Below are 13945 nucleotides of genomic sequence, written 5' to 3' on the forward strand. Positions count from 1 at the left end.
CCCAGATCCCTCAGCCTTTCCCCATATGGCTTGCCACACAAGTCAATGACTATCATAGATGTTCAGACAAAATCTAGCCATACGCTTCCTACTTGATCATGACCTCCAAGTACTGCCAACAATGCATAGAATGCATATAAAAATAACAGTTATGGGCATGTCCCAATGTTTGTTTTTATTTTTTTTAAATTTGGCACCAAATCCATCACTCCATACTATTATAAAAACTAGATGCTTCTTGTTTATAATTGATAATAGATTTTTGTGTTAATTTACAGTGGCATAAGAAAATCTCAGCATGATGCACCATTATTTTATTTTAAATAATACGGACATTTGGATTGGTTCCTTTAAGTGAAATTTTCTGTAATAAAGACACTTCCATCCTTTCAAGTTAAAATATGTAGTGAAACCACACTTTATCACTTAATCGCTTTAAATAAATTTAGCAGCCTTATGCCAGTTTCTTGCAGGCATTTTCTTGCATCTTATTAACATTGTAAAACTGAAGTTGTAGCTACAAATTAAAGTCTGAACAGCAAAATATCTGCCTTTATATATTCATAAAGTCTTTGCTTACAAAGCAGCAAAAGGTAAAGGAATAACAGAATAGTAACATTAGAAGAATGGCATTACAATATATAACCCTGTTCTACCTTTTGTTCTGTGTTATAACACAAGGTAGATTGATCTGTTGATCTGAAAGGCAGAAGGGTAAAATCCTGGCCCTATTGAAGTCCTTGGCAAAATTCCCTTTGGTTTCACTGGGGCCAAGGTTTTACCCATAGTCTTTCCTTTATGTCTTTATTTGCATTACAGGAGCACCTGAAAGCCTTACATGAAGTCAGGACCCCCCTGTGCTCAGAGCTGTACAAACAGATAGTGAGAGACGGTCTTATACCAAAGAGTTTAAAGTTTAAAAGGAGAAAACCCTGGGTTACGAAGCAGAGATAAATTGACTTGCCAGAGATCACACAGGAGGTTTGCATCATCTCTGAATAGAACCCGTTGCCTTTGTAATGCAATTCAATTTAACTGTCAAAGAGAAAAAGAAATCTCTTGAGTTTTTGTGCATCATGTTATGTAGATAGAAAATGCAGTAAAGAATACACTAACAATATTTTATACATTGATTTCCAGGTCATAGACTTGTACTGGGGAGTAGAAACAGAAGAATGGGATAGTCCTGAGCTCCAGAAGACTCGTATGAAGCTGTTAGAAGATTGCTTGAAAACTTCTGCAGGTCCATGTTTTGTTGTGGGTATAAAAATAATGCTATACTTTAAAACAAAATATACTGATTGCTATTCTAGCTTCTGAAGTGCAGTTAAAAGTTTTTCTCTATAAAATACTTATTTTTTATATATATATTTAAAGTATTTCTTGGTGCTGCTTACTGAAATGTCTTAAACGCTTCCCCATGGGGAATAATAGGATGCTGCAAATAATAGGGAATCAGGAATCAGTAAGGAGAGTGGTTCCTTCATAGCCAGTTATTTTGGTAGTGCGTTACCATGGCTTCTGGCTTCATCTTGATTACAGAGGCCTCTGTTGGTTAATTGGTAATGCTTCTCTAAAATATAGTATGTTAGTTGGCCAGCAAGGGGATAGCTATAAAAGAAAAGCATTACTGCAAGGGTGCTCAACCCCTTGCACACTGGCCAAATGTAGCCTACTGCTGCATGTATTACAATCTGCAGGGATCCCCACAGGTCCAGAAATTTGACAGTGGAAGACCGGTAGTACCACTCCCCTGCTGCCAAACTTGCAGATGAAAGGGAAGCCCCTGACCCTGTGTGCTGGGTCAGGCACCCAATCTCAGTGTACAAGGCTAGCCAGGGGTGTCATCAGGCCCCAGGGTCCAATTTTCGGCATGCAGGAGGACCACTGGCCCCTCAGGGCCCAATCCCAGTACATGATCCAATTCCAGGCCTCTGGGGCTTAATCCTGGCACAGAGAGCTTGATCAGGCCCATGCACCAGCCCCACACCACTCCTCTGGCTCATGGATCCAAAAGGCTGAGCACCATTATGTCAGAGAATAGCAGAGACTCGCAGCCACTTTCTCCAGCTTGGTCTGGCAGGCCTAGGAAATGAAACTGATTCGTTTGATTTGAACTTCAAAAAAAGAGCAGATTGGTAACAACCAGCGAAATCTATGATTTATTTTCCTAGCCCTAACTTACCATTATTCGCTATTGCTAGGATGGGTTGCTTTAGGAGAAGTCTGCAACTTTCCTGAATTTTAAGCTATCTGGCAACAAGAGATAATTCCTGTATTTATCCTCACTGGTTCTTGCCATTAGACATAAGTGATGAACTTAAATACATTTTAAACACTGGCTCATAAAACCAGATATGGTCCTTTCTGTGTAAGAGATGGTATTTTTCATGACTGTCCCTGTTTTGTTTTGTTTTTTATATCCAGCTCAATAGATGGTCTCTTGCCATCTAATATAGTATCTTCAGTTGTGGCAATCTAAATTTATGAAGCCATGAAGTTTATCTTGAACTCAATAAGAGAAAGACACTACAAGTAGACTGCAGCAGTTTTAAATCCTGCCTAGTATTAATTCTCTCTTTTCAGTGAAGCATACACAATGAATGTTGCTGTCGCTGGTTTCACATTAATTATACGGTACAGAATAGAATTTTAAGTGCAAAGTTTTATTTCCTTCTGGTACTTAGAAATATTTGTACTTTATTTTAACAAGCACATAGGTAACTTGAGAATATTTTGGGGACAGATCAGTATATAGCACAGATTACATTAATCTTAGGTCTGGAAGTAACAATATATTGATTTTGGACTAATAATAGTATCCTTTTGCCAACTGTTTAAAGCATCATGTCTGCTTTTAACACTTCTCGGTAGATTGAGTTAATTGTAATGAGGATAGGTGTATGATAGCATAGCCAGAAATTGATTTTCAAGCTGTTTAGATTAAAACATCATGTGTTAACCCTGACATATGAAACAAAGGGTGTGAAACAATTTGGGATGCAGGTAGGTTTGTACGTGAACTCGTTATGGGGTGAGAGTCCGTGAAAGTACTCATGTGTAAGATAAATAAGATTGTCTGTGCATTCATAGGTGACTGTCTCCAAATGACTGTTTCTGACTACTATTCCAGGAAATATTTGCCTTTAATTGACTGATTTAGGTCTCCATTTTTACAAAAAAAAATTCTGGTTTATTGTTTTTGTTACATGTTAATGGAATAGAGTGGAGGAGGGAACTATCCATACCTTAGCATTTTTGTTTTGTACAGTCACAGAATTAAAACTATAATAATGCTACTAGTGGACCTGACAGTGGAATGGTTCAGGCTCCATCATTTCTGTTTTAAGGAGAAGCACAGTAAAAACTCTTTACCTGTGTTTATGGCTATAACCCATATAATTTTGACATAAAGAGCCTCTGTGAAGAGAGACAGATAGAATCCCTGTCTACATCAGAGAAAGATTCACTGGGTGACTATACTGTTATAAGTACACCAGAGTAGACCTCCCTAAAATAAACTGGACCAAAATGAGACTCTCCCTGTCTTAAATTTAGTCCAGCAATTTTCAGCTACTCAGGACTAATCCATATCAAATCATTTCCACAATTTTCACACTCCAAGTGTTAAAAGAAGTTGTACTGAATTGTGAGGATTTAATTATTGCAGTGTCTCATAGAAGTTTTCAAAGAATGGGAATGAAAAGTGACTGGTATAACCTATTACAGTTCTGTCCTTTATGTTCTCTCCACATTAATTTTATTACAACTGTCAGGTTACTCTAGGTCAGCACAAGGTACCAATATGTCTCTTTGAAATCTTCAGTTATATAATATTTTATATTAGCTTTGCCTATGAATGAGTCACTTGCAGAATATTCCCCCACGCACAAGAGCTGAAAGGCTTTAATAAGGAACCAGATTCCTGATTTTACGCACAACCACAGGAGTGAAACTGAAAGGCAGCTAGTGAAGAAAGGCGATGAGAATAGCTTGGGAGAGTAAGTTTGAAAGATTGCTTAGATTAGCGCTACAAGGAACTGTTGTTAAAATGAAAAGGCCAAATTAAAATAATTTTGCAAGCAAAGTTGCAAAAAACCTGCAAACAAAGAACATGGCAAAAGGGACATTCATACAACATAAAAATGTCTGAAGTTAACTTTTAAGAAATCTTAAATGCACTCCTGCTCAAATGAAATCTTCAGGATATGCTTATGGAGGGTGCTCCAACAGATATCTGTAAGACATGGCTATCTTTTACCATTTGTCAAATTGAAAAGCTCAGGTGGAGGAAATCGGCTCAATGATCAGATTGAGTTTCCATAGTTGACGGTACCAGAGAGAAACAGTTCAGATGTTTAGTTCTGTTCCATCCCCTATGTTGTTAAGGCTTAAGTTTCCATAGTTTCACTAACATTCACAAAAATGAAGATGAATATTGTAGATAACTGTTAATAATGGGTTTCTGTCTGTACCTGAGCAATAGAAAACAAATTTTGTGATGCAAAAGCTGTTGGTCTATTGGAGCCTACCCCTTTCGTGATGCTTACAAAGCAACCTTGTCTGTGACATTTCTTAGACAAGGATGGTCCAACTTCTGAATTGTTGCAGGCGCCCCCAGCCATACACCCTCTGCGCCTCAGTCAGTGCTATACCATGTAGGTGGTGTTCCCTACCACACTGTGGCAAATACTGCCTACCACCCACTCCATGCCAGTGCCCCCTCAGAATACACATTATATAGCATCCCCGCTCTGTCCCATGTCACACTGTGCTAGCACTCTTGCATATGTGAGATTCCCAGGTTCTTCCCATATCTCTTGGCTACAGGTTCCTTTATTCTTGCAGGCTGTGTCTCCTCCTCTGCCCACCCCATCCCCACCCCCACCCCAGGCTGGAGCAGACAGCAAAAACTGGAGGAAAGAGGGAGAGACTGCAGTGGCAGGAGCTCAAATGATGGGAGGCACCCAGACCAAGAGCCTGGGGGTGCAAATTAATCCTTCAGGGGCTACATACAGTCCATGGGCTGCCAATTGGACAGCCCTGGGTTAGAGCAGTGTTGACCTGTGGCTTCTGCTTCTATTTCTCTCACTTGTAAAGGCCAACCTTGCCCTTCTATCATAGAAACATAGAAAAGTAAGGCTGGAAGGGACCTCTGGGCTAGGGACAGACATTAGAAATATCCAGACCCCTTCCTGGTGTAACTTCTACCAGAGTGCCCCAGCATCCCTCCCTAATGAGAACGGCTTTTGTGTTCTTGATGGGGTGCTAAATGCTGTGTTATCAACTCGAGGATGGGGGACCCCACCCTAGTCAGGGCATCCTACCATGGCCTGGCCTTGCCCCTCTCCGTTTAGCTCTGTGGAAGACTATGAAGGAAGGGAGGGCTGCTCTAGTGCCCCCTCCCAGCTTCTAGCCTGAGCCAGTGCAGGTATATGCCTGCATTTTTTCAGTCCAGAGTGGATGTCTGTATGGTTACAAACCAGTTCAGCCTAGCCAGGTTAGACTAACCTACAAAGATTGAATCAATTCAAGCTCATGCTTTTTGAATGTTTGTCCCTAGTCCAAAAGTTTGAAGATTGCTGTCATGTCCCTTCTCAAGCATCTTTTGCACAAGCTGCACATGCCTATTTCATCAAGCTTCCTCATATGGATTGCCTTCCAAGCCCTTTATCATTTTTTCTCATCCACCTGTATACCCTCTCTTATGTCTCCATGTCCTTTTTAAAATGCCGAGCCAAAAATTGTGCACAATATTCTAGGTACAGCCTAACCATGCCAAGTAAAGAGGCACCCTATCAGCTCCTCCTCTGTCTTGCTTCTGTTGATTCAGGGCAAAAAACACATTTACCTACACTTCAGACCATATTAAGTCTGTAATCTACCAAGATTCCTAGATCCTTCTCCACAGTTAGGGCCCTACTAAGTTCATGGCACAAGTAGGCTGCACTGCAACTCCTTTAATCGTGCAGGTTCCCCCACATGCCTCCCTGCCACTTGGTGAAGGGGCCCTACTTGCAGCTTTCTCCGAATTGGCAGGGCAGCAAACATCACATTTTAAATCATAGTGCCATTTTTACCTCCCCACCACCAATTGGCCAAGAGGCCCCAGCAGCCCTGCTGCTAATGGGTGGGAAGATACAAATGGTGCCATGTGTAAAACCAGTTTTTGCTTCCCTGCTGATCAGGAGTGAGCCAGAAGCAGGGCCCCTCTACCAATTGGTGGCAGAGGGGCATGCAGGGGAACCTGCAAGATTAAAGGAGCCACAGGACAGCTTACTTCTACTGTGAATTTGGTAGGGCCCTATCTATAGTGCTTTCATCCAGCCATGTCACCCAATTTGTACTTGTGTTTTTGATTTGATTTTACCTAAGGTGTAGCACCCTGCATTTGTCAGTATTGAACTTCATCACGTTAGCTCCAGCCCAGCTTTCATAGTGTGTAGGGTCGGAAGGGACCTGGGCAGATCATCTAGTCTGACCCCCTGCCATGGCAGGAAAGAATACTGGGGTCAAACGACCCCAGCAAGATGTTCATCTAACTTCCTCTTAAACACCCCCAGGGTAGGAGCCTGCACCACTTCTCTTGGAAGCTGGTTCCAGACCCTAGCCACCCTGACTGTGAAGTAGCACCTACTGATATCTAACCTAAACCTACCCTCTGCCAGCTTGTGACCGTTATTCCTGGTCACTCGTGGCGGTGCTCAGGGGAACAGTGACTCCCCCAATGCCTGCTGATCCCCCCTGACTAGTTTATAACAGGCCACAAGATCCCCCCTCAACCGTCTCTTTTGGAGGCTGTCAAGGCGCTTTTGAAGTTTGCTCCTTTCCTCTAGTGTGTTTGCAGTCCTTCCCAGTTTCATGTTGTCCACAAACTTGCTCAGGAAGCTTTTGATTACAGAATCCAAATCATTAATAAGTATGTTGAACAGCACAGGCCTCTGAGAGACTCCACCCAGAACGTTCTGCCATGCCGATGTGGATCCATATATAATTCCCCTTTGGTTGCAACTGTCAAGCTAGTTGTCTATCCACCTTATAGTAGTTTTTTCTAGCCCTCATTTCTCCAAGCTATTTATGAAAAGGTCACATGGATCTTTGTCAGAAGTCATGCTGAAATCCAGATACGCTATATCAAGTTTGTTTGCCATGATTTGTTCTTAGTAAATCCACTCTGACTGCTTGTGTTCAGTCTTTCCTTCCTCAAATATTTGCAAATTAACTTCCTTATAATATGCTCCAGTAAACTGTTGTCAGTTTCATCCCTTGCATCTGTGCAAGAGCCTCTTCATCTCTTGCATCTATCTGTCATGCTGATTGCAGGCTATCTCATTACTGTCCTCATTACTTTGCCTATACAGAATCTAGCACCGTTGGCCTCAGCTAGGGCTAGGTGGCAACAATAATACTACTAGTAGTATTAAATATTACAGTAATGATGATAAATGTTGTCTTGAATTTCTACAGAGCAGACCTCTGCCTTTTCTCTTCTTTTAGTTTGAGACTTGGGCTTCTTCCAATTTTCTGAATTCATTTTTCTAACTTTTCTCCTCGTTTGACCTAAATAAGCCAGGTTAACATTGTAGCTTTTCCATTAGCTGTGAATTCAAAACACCAACCATCACTCAGTGTTTCTTTGAAATATAAAATCATGGAATCATTGAAAAGTAGGGATGGAAGAAGGAGATTTAAACCTCAAGACAAGGGACAGACATTATACATCAATTGGTTTAAGTGATCAGAAACTGGTTTAAACCTGTAACAGAACAGACTTTCAGTGCACATAAACCAGTTTCAAAATGGCTGATACCAGGTTGAGATAAACCTGGTTGACTGCAGTATCAGACTTATCTGATTTGGCTCATACTGGTTTATGCAATGTGTCCCAGACCCTTTCCTGGTTTAAGTTAAACCAGAGACCTCCAGCATGCTCTCTGGGCATGGCTCTGCTTTCTGCTCCAGAGCAGGGTTGGCCCTGCCCCTCTGCTCTCTAGCCAGAGCAGGGACAGGACATGGCAAGACATCAGGCAGCATGGCTCCATTAAGGCAAAGTGGGAAGAGAGGGGTTTAATTCTTCCCTCCTTCCCTTCTTCCCCCACCACAGCCGGGGTATGTCTGTCTACCAGGGAGAAGACGGGAGGGGGCTGTGGTGGTGGCCCGTTGGGCCAGCAAACCCTGGCTGCAGGACAGAAGGGACAGATGGAGGAATTAACCCTTCTCTCTGCCACCTTCACCTTAATGGGGCCATGCCGAGTCGATTGTCCCACTGGGCAGGGAGGATGGGCTCTATTCTTGCTAGGTGGGAGTCTCCCCCCTCCTCCTCCTCCCAGGGTGGAGAAGGGGGGACTCTGTGTGATGTGGAAGGGAGAATGCAGACAGGAGGCTTACCCATCATGCAGCTGAGTGAGGCCGGTCCAGGCCATGGGGATGGGGTCACCCCCAGCAGCTGTGGCTCCATTAAAGCTGCTTCCCATACCCCAGCTAAGCCAAGCAGTGCTGCACACAGCTCCCCCTCCCCACCCCGCAGGAGTGGGGGGCAGGGGGAGGAGGAGGAGAAGAGGGAATAGTCCCACCCAGCACTGAACAGAGCACTCCGTGCCCGGGGGGGAAAGGGGAAGAGTCTCCCTCCGGGGCCAAGCAGCCTCACACAGAACCCACCCCATGTGGGCAGGGGCAGGAGAGAGGAAGAAGGAGGGGGAGGAGTCCCCCTCAGCACTGAACAGAGCCCCTGCCCCACAGTGGGGGGAGGAGTGTAGGGAAGAGCCACCCCCTCCAGGGCCAGGCAGCCTCACAGAGCCCCCCTCCCCTCCCCACAGCTGCAGGGGGAAGAAGGGGGAAGAGCCTCCCCAGCACCGAACTGAGCCCCCCTCCCAGTCCCATGGCAATGGGGAAAAGGGAGGAGGGGGAAGAGTTTCCCTCCATGCCGGGCAGCCCTGTGTGTAGGGATTCCCCACTGGGGGAGCAAAGCTCTCCCCTCCTCATCCTCCTTCTCCCCCGCCCCCCAGAAGGTACTCCCTCTTCCCCCCATCCTCTGAGCCTTGCAGGCCAAGATTGGAGTTTAAACCACACCTCAGTCTTATTCAGGCCTGTGGGGGCTAAGCCATGCCCCCCACCCTCAGCTCAGCTTTCTTGTGGAAGGGAAGGGCTGCTCTAGTGACTGCAGGCATGTGCCTGCATTTTCAGAATAAAAGGGAATGTCTACCTACTTGGAAACTGGGTCACTCTCTGCAGGTTAGACTAACTTGCAACAATTGAATCAATTCAGGCTTGGACTTTTTGAATGTCTGTCCCTAGCCCAAGAGATAGTCTAGTCCAACCATGTGCTCAAAGCAGGATCATCCTTATGAAAATGATCCTAGACATATGGTTAGCATAGATAGACAATTTAGAAACAACCCTTTGTTACAACGCAATAAAACATACTTTCAGCAGCTAATATTTCTGACCATTTTATGAACAACAACTTTAGAATTACCACATGCTTTACCCTGCTCCCTGAATAAAATGCATACTTTGGGAAAACAGGAGGAAGGAAAAAAGATTTTTCCAGGGTCTTACCTGCCTCAGCATGGGCTCACCATGTCTGAACACTGGCTGCATGGAGCTGGGACAGGGTCTACTTGTCAGCATTGCTCCTCTTCCCCTTGCTGCTTAGCCAAAAGCTACTGCTAATTCAGTAACATTTGTAAGAGGGTAAAATCTCCAGCTTTTAGCTGGGCACCAAGGAGTGGGGAGTGATGCTGATAAGTGGCCTCTGCCCCTGCTCCATACAGCCAGGAGTGGAAATTGGTAAAAATAAACTGGACCCTAGTCAAATCAAGCTGAGTGATAGATTTAGGCATCTCTCTAAGGACAGCTTTCATGGCCACAAAAGAGGACCTCTTATTCCCAGTTCTCATTGCACTGCTTACCTCTGGCCTATCAGTACCTCTTCCAATAGAGTTTGGTGCAGTAACAGTTTCTACAAATCTCTCAGATTCCTTTCATTCACCTCTCCAATACAGATCATCAGCCAGGTCTCTGATTTGCTCTGCCAGTTGCTCTGCCAGGGGAGCACTTTTACCTCCCCTGACAACCTTTAAGTAATCACTTGTGATATAATTGTCAGACTGGAATAGCATTACCTCATGCTGCAGTTGCTGACTGATCAAATCCTGTATTTCACTGAGACAAAACAATGTTGTTAGGTTTGACCAGCAGGCTCCAAAAGCTGAGATTTGTAACATTAGTTTTTTTAAGTGAACTTGGATCTTTGTCACTGGCAACGTGCTAGATTGACAGCATTAGACGTGGAGGTTCTGTTTCTCTCCCACTCTCCACAGAACAGGTAAAAGCTTGAAAAATATAAGAAAACCAGTTCTTCCACGAAAAAATGAGATTACATCAAGTAGGAAGCTTTTACTCCCAAGCAGTGTTCTGTCATTGGTTTGAACAGCTGTATGCTTTTCTTGAGGTCCTGAGGAACCCTGACAATCTCACAGTCCTCTGCACTCCCTGGCCCAAGAAGGGGAGAAGGATGGAGACCTCTGGCTCCCAATAGCCCAGTAGTGAACTGTCAGGAAGCTCTGGGGAGACCCTGCTGCCACTTGGAGAGTACCCACACTGTTCCTGCTGTCCACCACTGTCCCCAACTCCCCAGCATAGGCCAGGGCAATACAAAGATTAGGAAGCAAAGGCAATATGGTTTAACCTATCTCTGGATATTCCCAGCACAGATCCAGCTGCAGGGAAATCCCTCTCCCAACTGACTGGCAGGAACCATCCTCCACAGCTCAACCCATCCTGGAGATGCCCAGAAAGGCCAAGCCATGCTGCTTCTGCCTCTTACGGTTTGTGTAGACTGGAGTCACCTTGACATGTGCACAGGATGGGGGCTTGGGAAGCCACAGGAAGGAGTGACCCATGGTAGCTGCTTCCTGCCACATACACAAACTGGGGTTACCCTGGAGCTGTCCAAGGAACAAGGGCATTTCCCCCATGGCTCTATCCATCCTGGGTTTCCTGTAGAAACCAGATTTGGCCCAGAGCTCCACAGATGCCAGGGCTTGACCCATTAAAGGGAGTCCTTTAGCTTTCCCCCTTCCCTGGCAGAAGGGTGGTCAGCATATCAATGCAACCTAAGGAGCGACCTTCTAACCCCCCTGGCTTGAGAGCTCATTTTTGAGGCATCTCTAGCTCTTCAGCAAGAGAGCAGGAACACCTGTATGGCCCAGTCGCAACATGTTTTTCCAACACTAAGAATCTTTTTTAAAACGTAATTGCACTATGTATATAAAATAGCTTTGTTAAAGTCATCCCCCAGGTTTACTTGCACTGAACTTTTCTCTTGCAGAACTATCTGTGGTCCCCATAGGATGAGATCCACTTTTTAATTTTAAATCTTTTTTTTCTTTTGCAAACTTGCATTTTGTTAAACTGAATTAACTAGTGTCTTTAGCTTTATTTTTCACAAGTGCTTCTTTGTGGTTTTGTGTGCCTGTCTTGTGATATCAGACTAAGAAAAAAATGCCAACTTATGAGTTCTAAACATTTGTTTAATATGTTTAAAATATCTGATCTGAGTGATAAAAAATAGGAAGTGAACCCGAAAAGGATATTAAAGTAATCCTGTTTTCATTGTGCTCTCTTCATGACTGCAAAGGACCTCTCTTACCTAGAATCCTACCGAGTAGTACTATATGAATTTAAGTTCCAGAAGAAGTTTTCTTGTGCTGGGTGGAAAGGGTTCCTGTGGTCTGTGATTTTTTTTTTTTTAAACTTAACCTTTGCTCTAAAAATATATTAATACACACAGTATGATTGTCATTTTAGAGTATGTGCTGACAAGGTTTTTCAATGAAAAAAATTTACCTTTTAGAAAAAAAGATATTTTCCTTTGATCTTTACACATGGTTCTAATGGTTGAATTTGTAAACTCCAGGAGACCCTTGCCATTCGCGGGGGATATATCCTTGTGATCTCCGTGAATGGTGAAATCCGTGAGTAAGGCACTGCGTTCATGAATGCTATCTGCAGTTGGGTGGAGGGTACAGCTGCTCTGATGGTGATGAGAGCCCGGCGGCAGTGGTGAGAGCCCTGTGGCAGCAAGCACATAGCTCCTGAGGAGCTCCTGTAAGTATATTTAGGATACAGGTTCAGCATTCGTGAATATTTGAAACCATGAATGCCGAACCTGCATATAGCAAGGGTTTCCTGTACTTAAGTGCTCAACTAGATATATGGTACCTGAGGCAAAACATACTTTTAGTGTTGCTCCATGGTCCTGATACTGTACATTCAGACAAAGGATGCAGCAGTATACAGCCGTGAAGTCAGCTTTGATCCGATAACTGCTCTGACTGTACTCACTTGACTGAACAATAGATAAAGGTGGCAGAGAATCAGGTTCTATATTTTCAAAGGCTCATAGTTTTTAAGGATCAAGTAATTTTACCATACCTTAAAACTAGGAGTGAACTAACAGAGATTTTGGGGGCTGATACCAGTAGCCAATATTTAAGGAGGCATATTGGCCAATACCGATCTGATACCTGATACAGCTGCCTCCAGGTAATAAAGCCCAGTGTGGTGGAAGGAGAAGGTATGTGGGGGTGCAGATCAATGCCTCCCATGGTGAGAGAGCAGGCAGCAGGAGATGCTGTCCAGGTGGGGGGCGGAGCCACAGGACGGAGGTGCAGCCACAGCTTTTCCCAGTGCTTGGGTAGAGGCAGGGTGTTCAGCCAGAGCTGCAGTGGTTCGTGGCACGAGGCTGGGAGTGGAGCAGTGGTGATATCTGGGGTGGCTGCAGCCTCCTCCCATCACTGCCAGAGCCTGCTCTGAGCCCAGCCCCTGACAAGAAAAGCCCTACACAGTGCCGGCTCTGGGTTTATCCTGCGGGTGCAGCCTGCCCCGTGCCATGTAGATCTGGGGGCACCCCCTCACCATCCCAGGGTGCAAGCAGTGGTGCAAACAGCGGTGGGAGCCACCCCCACCCCACAAGCCGCATCTCTGTCCCATGCCCCTCTCCCACCCCAGCTGAGCATCACCTGCCCCTTCCCCCTCACTGCAGGGAGCATTGATCTGCGCCCCCCCCTTCCCTCCCCCCTCCCCTTCCAACTTACCAGCTGGAGGCAGCTATCCACGCTGCCAGCTCTTCTCCATGCTGAGCTGTGGCTGCGCGCAGCGTGGGCATTTATCAGCCTCATCAGCCGATATCCAATATAGACAATTTTCTTCGTATCTGTACTGATCTGATATTGGACCAATGTATGAGTTCACCTCTACTTAAAACACTACAGTACTGCCAGTCCCTAAGGTTCAAAAAGAAGCTTGCTTCTAAACAGCAAATTAATATAAAAATTATAAAAATGTGGTCTTTTTGTTTTCTTTCAGCTTTTTTGAGCTCTTAGGGTGCATGTTTTTCAATATCTTCTTCCTATTCATGTGGGCTATAAACTTTTATGTAAGCTAATATAAGCCTACCCTAGGAACTAGGGCTTTAAGAAAATACACTAAATACCACAAGATTTATGATAAAATTCTGAGTTGGCAATATAGACACTAGAAAAGGCTATACTGATATCACAACAGAATATTATTGACAGTGTCTTTTTAAAACTTGTGGTCACAATATGATGGGTGGTGGCTGGACAAGTACATGAGTGCTTCAGCAGGGCTTTTCGGCACTTTTATCTCATAGCTGATTCAGTCAGCTATGCAATAAAAGTGCCTCAAAAAGCTCCATAAATGCACCCAATCCATACAGACACTGGGCAAGTTGTGTCCAACTAACTTGCTGCCTTTTCTGGGCATGCAGTGGGTTCGGTATATGAATGCACTGAGTTTAAAGTAAAGCACCATTTTGGGGGGGGTTCATAGTTTCTAGGGTCGGAAGGGACCTGAGCAGATCATCTAGTCTGACCCCCTGCCATGGCAGGAAAGAATACTGGGGTCAAATGACCCCAGC

At 44.5% G+C, this 13945-nt stretch overlaps 1 protein-coding gene across 1 annotated transcript in view; it reads left to right on the forward strand.

The window, feature by feature from the left end:
* The window catches only part of NWD2 (NACHT and WD repeat domain containing 2), an 84655-nt gene that overhangs the window by 10304 nt on the left and 60406 nt on the right, over positions 1-13945 (forward strand). The window contains exon 3 of the mRNA XM_019552578.1: positions 1141-1257. Coding sequence (XP_019408123.1) covers positions 1141-1257 — 117 coding nt within the window. The remainder of the gene's footprint in view (positions 1-1140; positions 1258-13945) is intronic.

Source organism: Crocodylus porosus, unplaced genomic scaffold (genome assembly GCF_001723895.1).
Source record: "Crocodylus porosus isolate Cpor-Errol unplaced genomic scaffold, CroPor_comp1, whole genome shotgun sequence".
NCBI classification, from domain to species: Eukaryota; Metazoa; Chordata; order Crocodylia; family Crocodylidae; genus Crocodylus; species Crocodylus porosus.